General features: G+C 37.5%; 1 protein-coding gene across 5 annotated transcripts in view; it reads right to left on the reverse strand.

Annotated features, from left to right (window-relative positions):
- Positions 1-884: 884 nt before the first annotated feature.
- The window catches only part of SPATA6 (spermatogenesis associated 6), a 42,867-nt gene continuing 24,136 nt past the window's right edge, over positions 885-19,615 (reverse strand). For 3 of the 5 annotated variants that reach the window (XM_040565413.1, XM_040565414.1, XM_040565412.1), the window contains 3 exons: positions 13,499-13,598; positions 10,669-10,757; positions 885-6,929 (listed from right to left, as the gene is read on the reverse strand). In XM_040565413.1, the coding sequence (XP_040421347.1) occupies positions 6,749-6,929; positions 10,669-10,757; positions 13,499-13,598 (370 nt within the window). In that variant the 3' untranslated portion in view covers positions 885-6,748. Of the gene's footprint in view, positions 6,930-10,668; positions 10,758-13,498; positions 13,599-16,844; positions 17,347-19,615 lie in introns of those variants that run through there. The other 2 variants (XR_005821990.1, XM_040565415.1) reach the window with 2 other exon arrangements.

Here is a 19,615-nt window from a genome sequence, read left to right on the forward strand (position 1 = left end):
TTTTTAAACTCCAGTTACAGTATCATGGGAATACTTTGGTCCTCTGTCACAGTCACCACGGCAGTTCTGAAAAGCATTTGGCAGATAAGATCAGTATCTGACAATGTATGACTACTATCAATAAACAGTCAGGGCTGTGTTTCTACATACCAGTGGTATATTAAAGACTGATGGTACCTACTGGTTTATGGGGGACAGGGAAGAAAAATGATTAAAAAAAACCACCACCACGAGAGTACTGTCAGTCTCAGGATTTGTCTTTTCAGTAGCAGGCATTTAAACAGGGTAGAGTTATTTTCCACAAAGCCAGAAGACAAAAAGAGAAGAACAATCTCTTCAGATGCCCATCTGCTATTACTCACTTTTTTATTTAGAACTAAGAGATCAACGCACAATTAAGAGAGCTTATAATGCCTGTCATTTCCAAATGGCTTGGGTTATATCTCAATCTCCAGCACTCATTTTGGGTGTAATACCAGGTAGCACTGAGGGTTGCATCACTTCGTAGGTTATGCATAAGCCACACTTAAGGAAAATCCTCAAGTACACAAGAAACCTCAGTTTTGATTGGCCAAGTTACCATAACTTATTGATAATTCAAATCACTCAAGTATTATTCAGTGTTTTCTTCTCCCTGCTTTTTTCATCTCTTGACAAGTTTACAAAGAAAAGAATGGAGCAGAGCTTAGCTGCATTACATCCAATATGCTGCCTACACAAACGCCAGAGAAGCTAAATGAACCCCAGAACATATGGCACTCTGCTGACAGAGCTCAGAAACCGGTTCTGCATGAGCAACAAGGAACATCTTGAAACGCACAAGACATATGTGTTTTAGGAGGAAGATTGAAGTGTTTCATAATAAAACAGGACAAAGTGAAATACAAGCGCTGTATAAAATTTTAATTAAAAACTGGTTTTACCCCTCAACGTGAATATACAATATGTTTCACAGATGGATTTCATATTTAAGTATTATCCAAACCAAAAACGTAAATGAGACAAATAAAGCCTTCAAAAATGGCACAGAGGCTAAAATGTATGTAAACACTAGATGACTGTGGTGAAAACAAGGCAAGCAGGGAAAGCAACCTCTTAGCAAATGTTTACTACTGGAGTACTGAATGAAGCAGTTCATGCATATATTCTTAGTAGCAACACAATTAACTCAACATCCCAAAATTGAAGTCAGTGTAACAATACAAATATAAGCATTAGAATTTACCACCATTCAGCAACATAAGTGGTGCTTTGGTTACTTCAACACACATTTATAAGTTTCACAGGTTGTGGGGTACACTGATAATTCATGGTAAACAAATCCATAACCCATGGAAAGCCATTCACCAAACAGCTCCCCAAATCCACCCCGACTTTCAACCTCCCACCCCCACCCCGTGTGGTCCTGTCCATTCCCTGGCATCAGTGCTACATGGTTACACAAGTGTTTGATAGTAGAACAAAGCTTTTGTGCTGTATCCTCAGGTTCCATAAATCCTTGTGAACCAAAAGAGACCATGTTTGGCAACAGCAAACTCCCTCCCCTGAAGAGGTGAGAAGATGGCTTGGATCTCCGCATCTCAGACTGCAGAGCTCTCTGTCAGAAACAATTACCCAGAACTGAACAGAAATATGAAAAAAATCTCCACACTGATAACGCAAAGAGAAAGATTACTGTTCCTCCATGTTGTCACCCAGACAAATTATCACTGTACTTCAGAGAATTTCTCACAGAAGACAAACATAAGGAACAAACTGCATGTCTTTGGCAAGCCAACATTGCTAACAGAGCTACAGCCTCAACTTCTAAGGGTTTTGGTTGACAATGTTTTGAATTCCATGGGCAAAGCAGTAGAAACCAAAAAAGCATTGGGGTTTGTGTTTAATCATTCACTATGTAACAGAAACAAGGATATTAGATGCTCTTTGTCACTTCCCACAACAACAGATTATTTGTTGAAACTCAAAGGAACTGGGCAAAGACTGGTTCTCTGCTGCTACCAGAGACCATCACCTACACCAGATATCATTTTTGTCACTGAGGTAGCTCATTAAGATAATCCACAGAAATGCTGTTCTCTCTTAGATTCAATTGTTTTCACTACAACTAAGCAGCGAAGAAGCTAATTTTCACTGATTTAAAAGTTTCCCCAAATTTCTTTCCTCTTAAGTCTCGAGATGTTGTCAGCATCCTGTTAATGATCACTCTGTAACAGTGAAGTAATTAACATCATGGTTGGCTTTCCTATGACCAAGACATTACATATTACAAGATTTATACAAGTAGCCACTGTTAAGAAGCTAAGAATTTTGTTGCATAGTTCAGTGTTCCAGAAAACACTTTCAATTCTAAAAATCAGGAAGATCAGAACTATATAATACCTTGCAAACAGACTGAAAAGGCAGAGACTCCTTCCAACTTACTTTCTCTGACAAACCTACAACACACCACAGAAACGCTTCCACTGTCAAGTTGTACACACCTTTGCACCCCTTACTTCCTAGAAAGAAGATGAGAATAAAACACGATAGATGTTAATAGTGCTGGTTAGCATACTTAGAAGAAAGCGCTAAAGCATTAAGATTACAAACAAACAAAGATCAGTTAGTATGAGTATAATGAACAAAGATCACCCAAAAGACATAAGCTGGTTAGGATATCCACAGTGAAGACAAACTCCTGAAAGCACATGTAGTAAAGCAGTTCATTGTCTTTTTCAATAGTCTCTTAAATTTATCAGGTTTCTATTTTGATAAGATTAAGACTTGCTTAATAATTGTCTAATTAAAAAATAATAAAACTGGGAAAATTAAAATAAGGTCTTTTTAGTAACCTGGAGATGAGATGGGACTTTTCAGCCAGGCTTCCACAAAATAATTTCTGTAACATTCACTTCAGGATCCCAAAGCACTTTACAGTCATTTAGTTAAGCTTCAGTAGAGCACAAACTCCCCATTTTATAGCTGAGGTAACAATAAGAGGGATTTTAGCACAGACTATTAATTTAACACTGAGCAGAGGTATAAGTTCTGTTATTTTACCCCCAAAACAGGTTCCCAACCTCTGTAGGTAATTTCTTTCTCCACTCACCATTTTGGCAACCCCCTAAGCAATAGTAAAATTCAAACGTGATGCACAGTCTAAAGAGCAGTCCTCATCATCTAAGCCTCTCAGATTTGGGGTATGAACCCTCCTGCCCATCTATCTCACGAAGCTGTTCCTTACTTTATCCATCCCTATGCCTCTTGTCCCCAGTGGACCAATTTAAGCTTCCTTTCTTCTTGTTGAAAACTTTGATAAGGCAAATCGTTAAAGAGTTTGACATTTTTGCCTTTAATCCACAACAGGTCAATGACTGAGTGATTTCCAAAGCAACTACTACTCAGCAAAGGATTTGGCATCCTACCGAATGAGTAGACAAACTACCTGCCTACTGAGCCACCCCAAGGTCCTAAGCTATATTAAGTTATTTGTAGGAGAGAGGAGAGGGAGCAAGTTGGAAGCAGACTCTGATTTATTAAAATGAAAGTCATTAAAATATTACACTGATTAGATCGCATACTGCAAGCAACACTGGATTCTGCAAAACATTTGGTGAAAATACTCATGGGTTGTAATAGCTTTGGGAAGACAAGAGAAAGAGAGACTTGACAGAAAGCACACTAATTCTCTCTTAATCTAGCCCATTATTGCTAGACTTAAGTAGGTAACTTTCCTTCAGGACGTAAAACGATGGGTGTGGAGTTACGCCATCCCACTGTCACTAACAGACCGCTTTGTGGATGGAAAAAGACAGGAATGAGCATAAAAAATGCTATTTAAAACTCCACTCAGGAACCTAGAAATGTGCATTTGATAGAAGTGATTTAAATTGTATTAGAAGGCAAGGTGCATTAAACAATTACAGTTTATTACTGCACTGCTTTGCTGCCTGAACTTATACTTACCACACTGCAGCAGCAAAGGAGCAGCAGTGCTCAGTGCACTTGAGCTGTATGCGTATTAATAGAAGAGGTAGCTGAGGAAACAGGGAAGGGGCCAAAAGCGTTAAAAAACCAAGTGGCCTGAAGATTTTATGGACAGATAGTGTACTTCAGGACTTAAGTCACATTTCATAGAAAAGTTTTCCACTAACTGGATTTCCAGCACAGTGCTTGGAAAAGCACTGTGCCGTATCACAGCATATAAGCTGTGGAATGACTCTGACCCAAGAGGGAAACACACATCCTGCAGCAGCTGACTCAGAAAGATGTACACACACCATCTCCCTCCGCAGCTGGAGCAGGGCCAACAACACTCATAATCTATCTGCTTCATTTGTTGCTATGCTGCCTTCAAAGGCTTCAGTGAGAATATTCATACCGGTCAGAATTCAATATATGACACTTTCTTCTTTTTCTCCTATCTAGTTTTAGCTTTTGATGGAAGAAGAAAGGTTGCCATATTACTGTATGCTTTGCTTCTTTAGTTAGGGGAATTAAACAAACATACTCCCCAGCTTCTGGACCGCTCTGAAATCTTACCTTGGTCTTCTACATTGGCCTCCAACCTCCCTCATCCCTTCCTCATGTCTTGAATTCATGGCAACTTATGTCCTTACTTATCCACATGCAAAAAATCCCAAAGCTTCAGCATTCAGCCTCCTACACATTGAGCTAATGGGACTAAAGTTTGCAATGCTGGATTGCTGGGGAGGGAAAAAACAAACAGTACTTCTGTATCATAGAATGAGATGATGCCAAAGGGGAGAGCCATCCTGCAGAAGACAGTAACTTTCACTAAGCTGTGACACCAGCAAGGGCAAACACAGATAATATTGAATGAAAACTGGGTCATCATGAGAAGAACAGCAAATCTTTAAGGCTCAAACACATACAGGGAACTGCAGCAACTTTCAGATTTCAGATTTTCGTTTTAAGCTAAAAGGTTGGAAAATTCTCTCTCTCAGAATATTCTGTGCCTATTTAGGATCCATTTGGATATCTTTATTTTCATAAGCAGCAAGAAAAACTATTCCTTTATGGACTACTAAAGAGCAGGAACATACTAATGAATGCATACCAGGTACTGGTAGCACAATGCTCTACAGCCATCATGCCTTCAGCGGCATGGCTTGGGTAAGTTTTATTTTGCAAATCTGCAAAAAAGGTATGCTACTTCATAGAGTGCCTCAACACTTATCCATAAGACTGTGCAGCTAATGCCCTTTGAAAGCAGTAATGTGCTAAATGGCATCAGGGACAGGAAGTTATCAGTGTTAATCCACTTCAACTGGTTTAACTGCTACAAGGAATAGAAATGTCTATATGGAAGACGCTTCCTCTGAGAGTCCCCTTTCCTGAAACAGAAGCACACAGCCTTTCAACGTGCTTTCCCACTAGCATAATTGCTCACCAACTGCTTTCTCAAATCAATTATGTTGTCTCAGCATTAAAGGATGGAAGGCAGAGTAGACCAACTTTTTGTTTATCTTTGCATGCTGGCAGGTTACAGTCAGATGTTCTGCCATCTGTACTGCAAGCTTTATCCTTTATCCAATCCTAACAGGTAATATGGCATTGGTGTAACTGAATCTGTTCGCTCAGTCAGGGAAGGAGCCAGAATATGCATTTGTTTCCCCCCCCCCCATTCTAAAAGGAAGCAGGAGATGGACACACTTGCCCTTTTAAAACATTCTGCTTTTCAATAGATGGGCAATTTGCCCTGGTCTGCTAATGTGGGATCTGCTCAATGCAAGGCTGAAAAGGTTCCATCCCTGGGGAAAGCATTGAACCGCTGATGAACATTTGGTGGCCTTTAGCAAAAAGGATGCGATTTTTGCCAACAGGATCCCAGCAGGCTGGGAAGGACAGGCTCCAAATTAGGTGGGATTGTGATGCAGGAACTTCAGAAAGCCTGTACTGGGTATAACAAGCTTGCTGACTAGCTCCAGTCTTTCCCCCTCCCCACTCATTTCCTATTTGTATTTTTAAAAATTGCAAGTATAATGGTAAACGTCATGACTGCACTCAAGAAAACCTGGAAACTTTCAAACACGTAGGGTATGTGAAGACAACTTTTCTTCTGATACAAAGATCTAAGTGGGTTTCTTTAAAATTTGACATTATTTGAAAATTTGTGATTAAAGGTGCTTGAAACTACTTTGAAAGCATGTCTGTAGGTCAGTATCAGTTTTCTTTCTGCTTTTCTCAAAAATAAACAATCCAAACCCAATTTTCTAGAAAACCATTCCAACTCCCTCTTTCCCAGAGCAGACGCTTTTATATCAACACTTGCATTTGCCTCCCCCTCAGACACCCTCTCTGAACACTAGGACATATTGCTTCTTCAACCAATTCTATTTATGTTACTAAATAGATTTAATTATTTAAATAATAATTGACTGCAGCTGAAACCTGACTTATGTCAGACAGGAATATCCAGCAGACCTATTTGTCTTCAAATGACTATTTTCTGATAGTCTCAAAGGAGCAACACCATCTTAATTAACTGTGGAGGAGCTTAGTACTTTTTTTTTTTTTTAAGGGGGGAGGTGTTGCTCCTGATAGTGGTGCAGGGGGTAGAGTAGGGTGTGTGTGGTTCTGCTAATAGCATTCATTTGGCAACCCAGGCCAAAATCCCATTTCTCCAAAACCCTGCCCAGCCATAATTATACCTTAAAAATAGAGTACAAATATTTGTCACATAAAAATTGTTTTCGTAAGAAATATCAACATTGTGTACTGTGCATTTCCAGCTAGATTGCTATCAGGAGTGTGGTTTTTGGTCTGAAACAGTGCCAGAAGCTTTTCGGTACATGTTTCTATATATTTTCTCGAGACTGTCTTCAAAGATTGCTCTGTGAGACTTCCCTTTGTATACAGCTGCACGACTGGACCAGTATTCACCATTATCCAAGTGAACAGTGGTGTTCCGCTGCACTGGTGAACTGTCAACACAAAGAAGATATGAAATAATGATCAAATCAAGATAAATAAGAGGAAACAGAAGTACAAATTCAAATGCAGAAGCAGAAATCCAAATGTGAAGCTGCTAACCACAGATTACCTTTCACAGATAGAAACAAAAACTGCACTGCAGCTACATCTAAGAAATGGAAGCCCACCCTACTTTATTCATTCACACATTCTCCCCCACCTATCCTTGTGGACTTGGTAATACCTCCCAAATAGAAAGAGAATTAATTCTAAAAGAGCATGCAGTCATTTTGCTGTATTTTGACAGGCAGTGTGACTAGGCACTGAGCCTATGCAAGAGCAACACAGTAGGATTTCTGTGTCCTTTGAAGGTCAAAATGTAACCACAAGCAGCTATTTCAATATGAAGACAATCTATCAGAGGTATATTAAATTACTGTGGTTGCAGCTGTAAAGTGTTCTGTCGGAAGCATCTTGGATTAAGTATTCTATGAGATACATTATGATATAATGGCAATCGAGTGTTCCTTCCCCACCCCATCTTATGTGTCACTGTTTTAATACCAAACACAGTCTCATAGTTTAGTTGCTTTGAGATATTATTTCCTTTATCTATGAAGTGAAATTTATTCTCTGAAAATCATTGCAAAACACTGCCAAATCTGAAGTATGTATAGCTAAACTTCATGATTGTTTGCTTCTCTTGAGACTTTCAAAGAAAAAGATTGTGTTATATAACAAAAGGAGTTATTTTACTGTAATAAAGCATGAAACAAACAGATGAAAAATCATCAGCAGAAAATGACTACTAAAGTGACATTTTTCACATCTCCTTGGAGACTTAGGCACCTATGACACTTAAAGATTAGAACTGAGTTATCTTCAGCCTTTCACAAAGGCTCGCAAGTCTGCAAAAAGAAACTGGAAATGTGAAGCTTATGGTGACCATCTTCCCTTAGGAAATGAAATACATTTCACAGAGAAGTTTTATATTTTGTTATATACATATCATTTATTAATCTACTATGGTCAAACCAATCCTCAAAACTTTGTCCTCAAGTTCATATCAATAAACATGCATGACAAGAAGGAATGCTTGTGTCAAAGGACGCAAAAATATACTTGCAGCTAGCTGCATTAAAGCATAAGCTTTTCATTTTAAGAAGGGAAAATGGTGAGGTAAGAAAAGGAAAATCAGCATTATCATTTTTTTAAACTCACATTTCCAAGATTCTCTCTCCCATAGAAAACAAAAGTAGTATTATGGTCATATCAATCTATACCACATAAAACAACAAAAATCTCTAAGTGACTCCAATATTAAAGAGGAAGAAAGGTCACCTTCATGCTTTTTTTTCAAAAAAAAAAAAAAAGTCCCAACATTTTAAGTCAGTCAACAGCATGAGGAAAATTTAAACCTGCTTATCATCCTGGAGAGGGTGATCTGTGCTCTACAGTTTGGACACAATGAAACCAACCTACCAAACAGCAAAATCAATAGAAAAGTTATATAGGTCTGTGTTAAATGTAGACAAGTCAATACTCTGGATACCCATCAACAGTTGAACTTTTACCACCTCCTTTTGGCGGTCTGAGTTACCTCAGTTCTGACTGAGAATTCTCAGTCTGACAAATAAGCATGGCACTGGGAACAGCACTTGCAACTATACAATAAGCAGCTTTACATCATTTTTCTTAGAATCCATTTCCTGTATTGAGCTTTGTACTTTCATTTTCCTCTACTAAAAGCAGAATCTACATAGAGACACTCAAAACCCAACCACTTAGGACTGCAGTAAAAGAAAGCCTCAAAGAACAATAGCAACTTTCACAAATTCCTTATTCTGTTTCTGAAAAAGAATTAAGCGTGTGTGTGTGCATGCGTTTCCCATTAGCCAGACCTTGCACGTGAGATGCTTAGCACTGGTGTGGACACAGATACAACCAACCTAGAGAAGAGTCCCTCTCCTATCTCAACTGGAAACCAACCGACAACCTGAGCTAAGCAATCCGGGAATTACACTCACAAATCATATTAACAGCAAGATTTCTGCACGCAACTCCCTGCTCAGAAATACCTGTCATATGCTTTTGTTCCATCATACATCTCCTTTAAGAGTCCCAGAAGTTCTTTTCTGAGTGAATCATATACTAAATATTTCACAAAACACGGACCTTTTCCTTGCTCCCAGTGGTTTTCAATCATCTGCTTTACCGCCAACATTTGGTCGACAGTACCATGTCCTTCTATGAACTCTTTCTCTGTCCTTGTATCCTGTTTATGAGCACTGTGGCAAACACTTGGCAATCAGACTGTCCTCGAGTCTTTTTATTTCTCACCCTTCAGTGAATGGGATTAGTGCTGCCGGCCTCTAAACCCAAGGACCGCTCCTTTCCCAAGCTGAGTGCCACATTTTATATCCCCATCACTTCTTGATTCTCTAGTATTAGGATTTGTTTCTTCTTTTTTCATAGTCTGCAGTCTCAGCATCAATCTCAAACTCCCAAAGCTGCCTCAAAACAAAAACTTGCACTTTCTCTCTCAGAAACATTTCCTACACAATTTAATTGCAGCAGCTGTCAGGACAAAGGATAAGGTAGCAAAAAGGCTACATGCAGAGTACAGGAGTGAGCACAGGTACAGAAACACTAACAACTTCAGTAGCAATTCCACGTTCATGCAAGAATCTAAGACTTACTAGATCCCTTGAACAGCAGTGACCACAAATTACAGGAATTAAAAAAAAAGGGCCAACAAATAGATGAACTCTTTGGAGTTTACTAATCTCAAGTAGAAGTTCACTATGCTATGCATACTGAACTAACCCTCTTTTTGGTGGTACACAGTGGTGATTTGGGAAGCCTATGTTACAAAATATTGCATCACTTTAATTATTTAAACTTTTTTTTTTTAAATGTCAAGCAATCTCTAATTTAGCACCACATTTCTAGGACTTTGTCTTAATATAAAGAAAAACAGAAAATCCATACAACCCTAAATGCTTTATATTGCTTCGTATCTTTCTTCCAACAAGCATCCAGAATGTTCTACAAAATACCGTGCATGTACACAGAGAAACATCAGAACTTATAACTTCTATTGCAGAAGTTCTCAAATACCAAAACAATCAGTGTATTAAGTAAAATATTCAAATGAAAACCTAGATATATATGTGAGGAGCACATACAATAATTAATTTATATAAACAAGGTTTTCAAAATGTCTTCTGAAGTATGACACACCGAATCACTAGACCATTCTATGCATTTGCAGTGCCTTTTTTTTTTTTTTTTTTTTTAAGATGCTTCTCTTTTCCAGCATGTGTTTTGGAAAAAAAACAAAACCTCACCCGAAAGCCTTATTATGAAATAAGTTTTAATTTATTTTTGCATTTCCATAATTTTAAGGAAAGATCATCAAATAGATATTTTTAAAGTTACATTTACTCTCTGACTTATAAAATCCAACAACTACTGCCCACGGATCATTTTTATGACCAAGCCCAGTTCTAAAATCAGAATTTTATGAAGACTATACTGACACAGTTCCAAACACCATGAAAGGTATGATGATAATTAACTGTATTTTGCTTTTAGGTGAAAAAGCTTGCTAGGACTAACTCCTACGGAAGCCTTTTCCCAGTGCAATATAACACATAGCTCAAAATAGGAAAAGAAATTTTTAGCTAAATTTAAAGGGCAATATCGTGAGTATGACTGTTCTCTCTTGGTCAGAGGAAAACTCCATACCTGCTCTGCAGTTCACTCATGGATAAGTGCGCTTTATGAGAAGAGTCTCTTGTCTTAGTCAAGTCTCCTTGTGATGAGTTACTTTCATTCTAAAAAAAAAAAAAAAAAAAAAAGCACACCAGAAAATCAAATTCTCATTACCTTGGTTTCTGATTACAATGATCTCATTTCAAAAATACATTCTTTCCACTTAGAAAACTATTAAAGTGCTTACATTTCTTGGGGGAGAAAGGGACAAAGTGTAATGAGCCAAATGCCATTTATGAACACTTTTAATTAAGTTCAGCACAACTCAGCTAATATTTTTCAGGTAATAAACTGGAAAGAATTTCTAGACATTGTAGATCTAAAGAACCATGCAGACAGCATAAGCTTCAATAATCCCCCAAAACATGTGGGTTAAATACTATGAAACCTGTTGCTCACTGCTTTACTTTGTTTCTTGTAGAAGACAGGGAAAAAAAAAGAACCAAAAAAGAACCCTAATGAATTAACAACTTTTGTAATGAGCTACTGTTACCTACATCCTGGATTTTACCAAGTAGAAGCGTTTCTATCCATCCAAATACATCCATTCCATACACAGGGCTAAGAACATGCTTACCCAACATTAAAAATAAGTTTTAAAAATATACCTAAGGATCCTTCAGTGGTATTCTTAACGGTTGCTAAGAAGCAATCTGACCTTCAAAATACTACCTAGATATTAATAAACCCACATTTGGCCTCTTAGGTAAGCATGGAACGAAACACTTCATTTGAAGCAAGCCAGTTGCCCACCTGAGACAGGATGGTAGAAATTCCATCCACACTCGACCACACACACACTACTGTGGAGGGCAAAGACACTACTTAAGAGATGGTATTAAGTGATGCTTTTAGCAGAAGCTAATAGCTGCAAAGATTAGTAAACAAAATCGTCTTTCACACTACATCACAAATAACTGGAAAAAAGTAAGTTAAAATAACGCAACTTGTCGGTAACACAAAACTTGAAGAAAAGACAGTAAAGTCAGTGGTAGATGGCAATAAGATGCAGAACAAGGTGCATAGCAGGAGCATGGATGTGGAAAAACCTAACAATTTATCGTGGTGAAATACAAAGGTAATATGTGTTTGTAAACAGGAAAACTCTCTTCCTTCAACAGTCACAGACTATAAAGCACCGAGCAGAGGAAATGGGGTACAGTGGTAAATAAAACTCTGCAGAATTTGCCTGAGGCAAATTATGTTCTGGATAGCAAAGAACGATGGAAACATTATGATACTGTCAGAATGTCACATTGGAAAGCTACAGTGGACACCCTAAGGAATCTGCAGCAGAGCTCCAGTCATGCTGTTTTTACAGAGCACTATGGAAACTGAATTTTGGAAAACACAGATGGATGCTTCTGGGAATGGTTGTTTAGCATTATGTTCTTTGGAATAGAAAAGACTAAGAGATACTTTGTAAACTCTCAAAGTTTGGAAGAGGATCCAAACTGGAGCCAAAAATCTACTCACCCCATTGTGTGCACTTCCTTTGCTACTCCCTCACTTTCAGGATGACCCATCTACCTCATCCATCCACTGCGTAACAACACAGCCTGGATTTTGGGCCTTCTGGGGAAGCCCAATACAATCTTGGCGTATTTTACAGTACTCAGTGGAAGTAGACCTGATTTTAACTAACTAACTAACTAAATTGGGAATTCAGAGCCAAGGTTCTTCAGTATATCACGCAGCAGCAGACTAAGATAACAACCTTCTTTTACTTCCCCAGCCCTCTGCCAAGAGTTTACTGTAGTCACTGAAGTCATTGCATCCCAGCCAGTACAGTTCAAACATCATCAAATTAGTGTTACACCTACTTTTTCTGCATTGGACCTTGAGGTGGGGTGGGCAAGGCTCTCACACTCTTTGTCACACTTCCCACAGACGTAGTAAACTCTGGCAGAGGGGTAAGGTGGACAGTTGGGGACGATATCGACTTAAAATTGCAGCAACCTTTGAAGGCAGATTTCTGTCAACACTCCTTTTTCTACAAGGAGAAACTGAAGCAAAAAAGATCTTTCCCCACTTTGAGTAACTCATCTCTCTTTGAACCGATCAATAACAACAGTGTGGTAGATTGTCAGACAAAAATAATAATTTCATCAGAGCTCCTTATCTTAATCTTACCTACTCTCATCCTTATATCCTTTTACCTTACCTTTCCTTTACCTCCTCTCACACTTAAGACCCTAAGTTCTCTGCAGATAGACAATCCTGTCATTCAATTTGTACAACACTTTGCTCAGGGAGATACCATGCCACAACTGAGTTTCTCAAAATCACAGTAGCAAAAACTGCTATCTGACTGAAATTACACTTCAAAATTCCTCAAGGACAAAATATTCTGGTCCCAGGCATGGCCTCATTAGATTTCATCGAAAGCCACATAATTACGAGGGAAAAAAAAGCACGCATCTGAAGCATAATATTAGGTCTCCAACAGCTGGACACAAGCAGCTGTTGATGTGCAGCTGCACAACATGTTAAGCTGTTAAGCCCTTCATGTTCTTTAATAGATCTCCAACATATTTTTTTGGTTAAACTGAAAGCAGGGGAACCAGATAAAAAGAAAATTTAATTGTCCTCTATACCCTATGAGGAGGCCACCTGTCTCCAAAGGCTCCGCATAAGGAGGCTACTGAAACCAGCATGAAAAAGTTCAGCTTATGTACTGAATCCACATTTCTACAATGAAGTTTGCCTCAAAAGACATCAGAACATATCCAAGACTGTAAGCACAACTGTCTTCCTCAACCATCTTGGAGGAAAGAAAATATTTAGTTTGAGTCAAACTTACAAATACTAGGCGCTGTCTAGCACTGTGTGTCCTTAAAATATTTTTCACTCTTTTATGGATCTCATCTCCATTTGCTGGTGGAGGACAACCAGAGTTAAATCTGCAAGAGGAAGAGGAAAAACAAACAAAAAAGAAATATTTCCTTGTTGAAAAGCTCCAACTTGCTTTTCACTGATTTTTTTTTTTTTTTTTTAATTATGAAGCATGCATTACTTCTGTCTAGTTGGAACATATACAATGTCTGGATTTGATTCTTTTTCTCCTCTGGGGTACAAGTAAAGAAACATTTCGAAGCACTGCATAAACAACATGCATCCGCAATTCCAGCATAAGATACAAAACACAGAAAATGTTGATGATTTTGTAACTTGAGTAATATTTCTGTAATGTCTGTATTGTCCCTACAGAACAGAAAAGCTATACAGTTATTCTATTCCCAGTGATCAGGCTCCATTTTTCTCTTTTTAAAGGAAGTATTACACACAAGAAATTCTTTTCACTGAAATAAATCAACAGGAAGATAACCCCAATGTGTGCAAATAGGAAAGCCTATGGAGTTCAAAAATAGCAAATTCACAATCTTTGTGAAAAGGGAGCGTGAGATTGTGTAAGTAAACTTTTCATCAGAGTGAACAGAAACAGGGCACTAAATCAAGAATGTGCATCTTCATTTCAATGTTTCCCAACATCCAAGAAGCTGATTTGCACGAAGAAAATAAAAAGTCATGATATGTTTTTTATTAAAACTCATGCTAAGATATATACGGGTCACTAGCCAAGCAGCCAGCTGTAGATCAGCCCCAGATTCTGTAATTTGATCTAATGGAAAAACACCCAGCAGCAAGACTGGTGGCCGTACTCTGGGTGGATTATGAGCACAAGAAACAGGGACATCCTTTAATAGTTGGCTTCACAAATTCAGTGCAGCAGAGAAACATCATGACTCTGAACGTTGATTCTACATGGGGCTCTGGAGGGGTTTGTGGGACTGGAACTGCCTTCTGACCTTTTCTCTCCAGTTTACCACATTCCCTGACCCTCTCCTCTCTCTGAAAATCCCAGCCTGATCAGACAAAGCTTAGTTTACCTTCATCTAACTTCCAGAAATCTCAATACAACTAAGAAACAGTGCAGTTCCTTCCAAAAAGGACAACCCAAATGCACATTGAAAGTCTCAGTCCAAAATGTGTTACTTGGCAACGTGAAAAGTAACGGAAACATGATCTAGAAAATGTGAAGTGCCAGGCTGACTTGAATAATACAGACAGGGCTGGGATCACCTCAAAATCTTTCGGATTATTCCTTCTGTTATCAGAGGGATAAAAATGCGACCAGAAAGTGACTAGTTCTCTGCTTTCACACAAGCTTCTTCTATTTTCCTGTACATAATTAACTTACACAGACTCATTTATTATTGCTTACCTTTCCGAAATCTCTCTATTCTAAACAACCCCAATATTTTCAGCCCATTTATGAGTTTCCTTAAATCAAATCATCCATTTCTGAATGCTTCTGTTTTTCTCCAAGAAAGGATGCCAATAAATGGTACAATATTGGAAGAATGAATCATATAGTCTATAGGGGGATGTATTTTCCATACTTCTAATGACATTTAACATTGCTGTTATAGCCAGCTTTGTGAAAATCCTTGCCTGTAATGATCCACAGATAAACATTCATATTAGAATCCTGAACATTTACAATTAATTTAAAACCCAACAGCACGTATGGCAAATCCATATTGTTCAATTCTTTTGCATACTAGAATCTAACGATCTGTTGCATTAAAAGATCTCACATAATTTTTCCTAAAAGAAAGTGGTTTGTGAATTTCTGTTAAGAGAGAAAAGCACTGTCTTTAAAGAAATAGAGGTCTAAACCACTTAAGCAGGCAGGAACATTTATTTCCTTAACACAGTCAAACACAGTTTGATGTACAGCATTACAAGGCAAGTGCTGTATCACTGGCAGTTTTTGAAAAAAAACAAAGAAACCACCAAACCCTGCATGCCTGCTAAAACACACTACTTAGAATAAATCATATCAGGCAGGCATCAAAAAACTCCAAAAAACATCTTAAGATGTCCTATTGGCCCTTACAAACAATAACACTAAGGAAATTCTGAAATGCATGTTTAAAAATCTGCATTCTAGGTGCAGTAATAGGGAATCATTTCCCATTTAACAAACAAAAGCTAGACTCTGTAACTCTAGAATTTATGGCATTTTCCTCTTATTTATACAGCAGCTGCTGTTCTTCCAACATTCAGGTTGCCGGAGCTGAGAATTTGGAATAGATTGCCGTGGGGAAATAAATTTTATGAAATTCCTGTGTAAGATTTCAGATCATTGATATTAATCTTAAATTTACAAATATCCTTGGAGACACATGTATTTACTTTTGAAAAAACGAAAACCCAAGCTTGCTACTGTATTAATTTAGAAAATATCTGACCATGTCTGCAAGAAGAAAATTTAAGTACTTAAATCAAGAACTATTAGATTTATTTCTCCAGGTGATTTTATTGATCAATCCACTAGTGTGCGCTGTGGTGTAAGAAATGTTAGACACTCACACACATCCCAAACTTAATTTACAAAAAAAACCCGAAACCTTAAGTATGATTAAAAACAGTATCAGCTTATTTTTAATTACTTTTGCTAGTATTGTCATTGTCTAATTTTAGTAATAACTATTAAGTTTTAGTCACATTTAAAGTCATAACATTAATATTTACATCCACCAAAATGCACACTAACATAAAATCCTGCCTTGAAATGCAACACCCATAATCTGAAGTGAAACCTTTTTATGATATGCTAACTCCCCCATTGGAAATGTTTTATACAAAAAGCTTTAAAGCACAGCTTCCTAAACTATAAATAAAGGGATTCCATTTGCCTAAAATGACCAATAACGTGTTTTTAAAATGACTAGCCATTTATTTATGTGATTAAGGTGTCAGTATTGTATTGCAATGTTGAAAGGAAAGTCATTTCATTTCAATGACTGTTTGTCCTGATAAACGAAATAAACTTCTACAGCTGTATTCTTTGTCATACTTCCAATTTTCCCTGAGACTTGCAAACATTCTGCAGTTACATCAGTTTAAATTGTTTATTGATTCCAATAGATTGTATAAACACTTTGGAAATATAGCTCAGTGACCTAGAAAAAGCCAGATCAATCGGAGAACTTCTCAAGATTAATTTCAAAGATGTTGTGTCGAGTACGATCAAGGAAACAGAACCATTTTCCCTTGTAATGTGACTAAAAGCATTTATTTTCTTTATGAGATAAGGATTTTTTTTTAAGGTCATGCAGACAACATCTACCTTGATAGAAAAAAAGCAGCCAAGCACAGTCTAGATCTTGTGCTAAAGATCAAAGCTATTTTTGCATATAATTTTATCCATTAGGATGAAATACTCCATTAGAAATACAAACAGGATACATCCAGCCATATACGCTAGTTAAACAGCAGCTTGCATACTTGAGAGCAGTAATAAATAGGAATTTTCAAATGTCAGACAATCCAATCATTCACTTGCACATAGTGAAAATGTTAATATCACATTTCAGCAGGAGATACTAATACATTTCATATCAGTAGAATTAATGCAAACGCCTGCTGCAGAATATTTGCAATGCCTATCGTGACCCCTTCCCCCACCATCACACCTCCTAGCCTTGTGAACAGCTCTGTGCATGTGGCCTCCATGAAGAATTCATCAGCTTCAAAGACACAGACTTCACGCTGAGCAAAACCACATACAAGGACAAACTACCAGAGGACAGAAATCAATGAAGTACTGTAGTACCAGCTTCACAATTGGAGAGGACGCCACTGTAATTGGGGGCAAGGGGAAGGGAGAGAAAGAAATAACTCTTAAGCTAAGTACAAAAAAAGCCAACAACCACAAAATAAAACAACCTACAAGAACTTATGCATGGAACATGAGAAATTTTCAGGAAACTCAAATATAATTAACTCTGAAATGGAAAAAAAGTCATAGATTTTATATCCAAGTAGGTGTTTATACAGCATGCACAGTAAGTGAAGAATTTATTTCACTTAAAAGGACATGAAGTAGTAATCTGTAAGATACACATGGTTCTCAGTATACAGTGGTCTGGAACAGAGGCACAATAGAAAGGCTGAGCTACACTTAATGAGTTTTACTGGTCTACTTGATAGAGGTTGCACTTTTGTTTTGCCTTCTCTGAAAATATCTGATGGCTGTAAACCTTAGTGTAAACGCAACTATACTAGCACAGAAGTGCTTTATAGACTATATTGGTACATACCGTTCTGTGAATTGTAATGAAAATGTAACAACATGAAAATCCTTACATGCTCACAATTTGAAGTGGAGGAAATATGCTGCTTCCACAATGCCAGGATACTTACTATGAAGCAGAAACAGTTACATACAGCCAAGGCCTCAAATCAAAGAACAACAGTTTAAACATTTGGAAGCAATAGTTGACAGTCTGTCTGTGCTCAATTACTCTTCATCTTCAGTAAGAAATTAAAAAAAAAAAATGGGTAAAAATACCTCATCCTTTCTAAATAGCTTCTCTTATATTCAAAAGCCCTGTTTACTGGTAGGCCTTGAAGCACCACAGACATTTGCAGTGAAGAGTTTCAAAATTCACAAATGTTTTCTTTTCTCCCCCTAAATTTTACATCTAGCCCTTAAAACTAAGGCAGAATAAATCATGTATAAATAAATAAAAATAAATAAATAAATAAATTCATGTATAACATGAATCCCAAGGGGTAGAAAGCTTCTGAGATTTCAAGGAAGGCCCAATATCTAACTGGGTAGTTCCCCAACAAAAGTTCAAGTCATTCTTGTACTAAATGTTTAGCATGTCAGAACTGGTTGGCACTTTCTTGTACTCTTTGGAAGCTTTCAGATTATGCTATCTTCTCTGAATTTATTCATTTATACACAAAAAGGCTTTGACAGCAATCAGTTTCAAATTTACCTACTGCTGCTGCAAAATCAACCAATGAAGATGACAAATAGTAGAGAAGCTGGTCAAAAATACAAAATGAGGCTTATGCACTACTCAGTCTGCAGAATATGCCACGAAGTAACCGATCTTCAAGTTCTGCTTCCAGAGATCAACTTAGAGAAGGCAAAATAAGTAAACTTCCTCAAGAGGTAAGAACGATAAACACAGGAGATTCAAGAACCACCTTACTACCAAATGAAATTCCAAAAGTTCCAAAATAATTAGATTTAAATAGCTAAAACAAGATAGGAAACCTAGTTGTAGTTTCTCCTTAGAGCAAGTCTTTTTCTGAAAAGTCTGCTGATTTTTTTTTGTTCCACTTTGTTCTGAGAACTTCCTACTACTTAAACATGTATTCTCACAGAAGTTAACCCTGTCTTTGGATGCATTCCACTTTCTAAAATATTAGGTGAACTACCTGTGGTCTGGATTTTGCTATGCAACGAAACTAGTAACCAAGATCCTCGAGTGACATTTCAAGATCTTTGAAGCCAAAGCTTCTGATAACTGGAATTTTCAAGGACTTTATGTAGAATTTAGTCTTTCATTAGTAATATCTAACTTCATGCTGATATTTCCCTACTACTTGGAAAAAGATAATACAAAAAGATGGTAGTAAAACAATACAGGGGTGTTACGGAAGGGAATCTGATTCACAGTTAACCTGTCTTACTTCAAACAGAACTTAGATTTTTGTTAAATTTTATAGGAGGTAAGATCACATTTCAGCAGTACAACCAGGAGAACATTAAAAAGACATTGGGATGGACTTAACTCTAGAAGCGATTACTCTTCAAATCAATAATAAAAACTACATTCAAAAGCCTGCCATGTCCAGAGTAGGAAAAAGAACCCATTGCTCCCAAACACATAAGTAGCTTTGCCTCTCAGCATAACAGAAATGGTCAAATACTGCTCTGATTGGCGTAGTCTCTTGTGAATAGGATTTCTCTTGTGCCAGCAGAGATAGCTCCATTAGAGGACTTCTGTCATTAGCTTACAGAATCCACTTCACTGTTTCTTTTCTTTACAGAAAGATGACTTCAGCTTTGTATTTTGCTGCAGATTTCAGTGCTGCAAGGAAGGCTTAG

This window comes from Cygnus olor, chromosome 8 (assembly GCF_009769625.2).
Source record: "Cygnus olor isolate bCygOlo1 chromosome 8, bCygOlo1.pri.v2, whole genome shotgun sequence".
Taxonomy (NCBI): Eukaryota; Metazoa; Chordata; class Aves; order Anseriformes; family Anatidae; genus Cygnus; species Cygnus olor.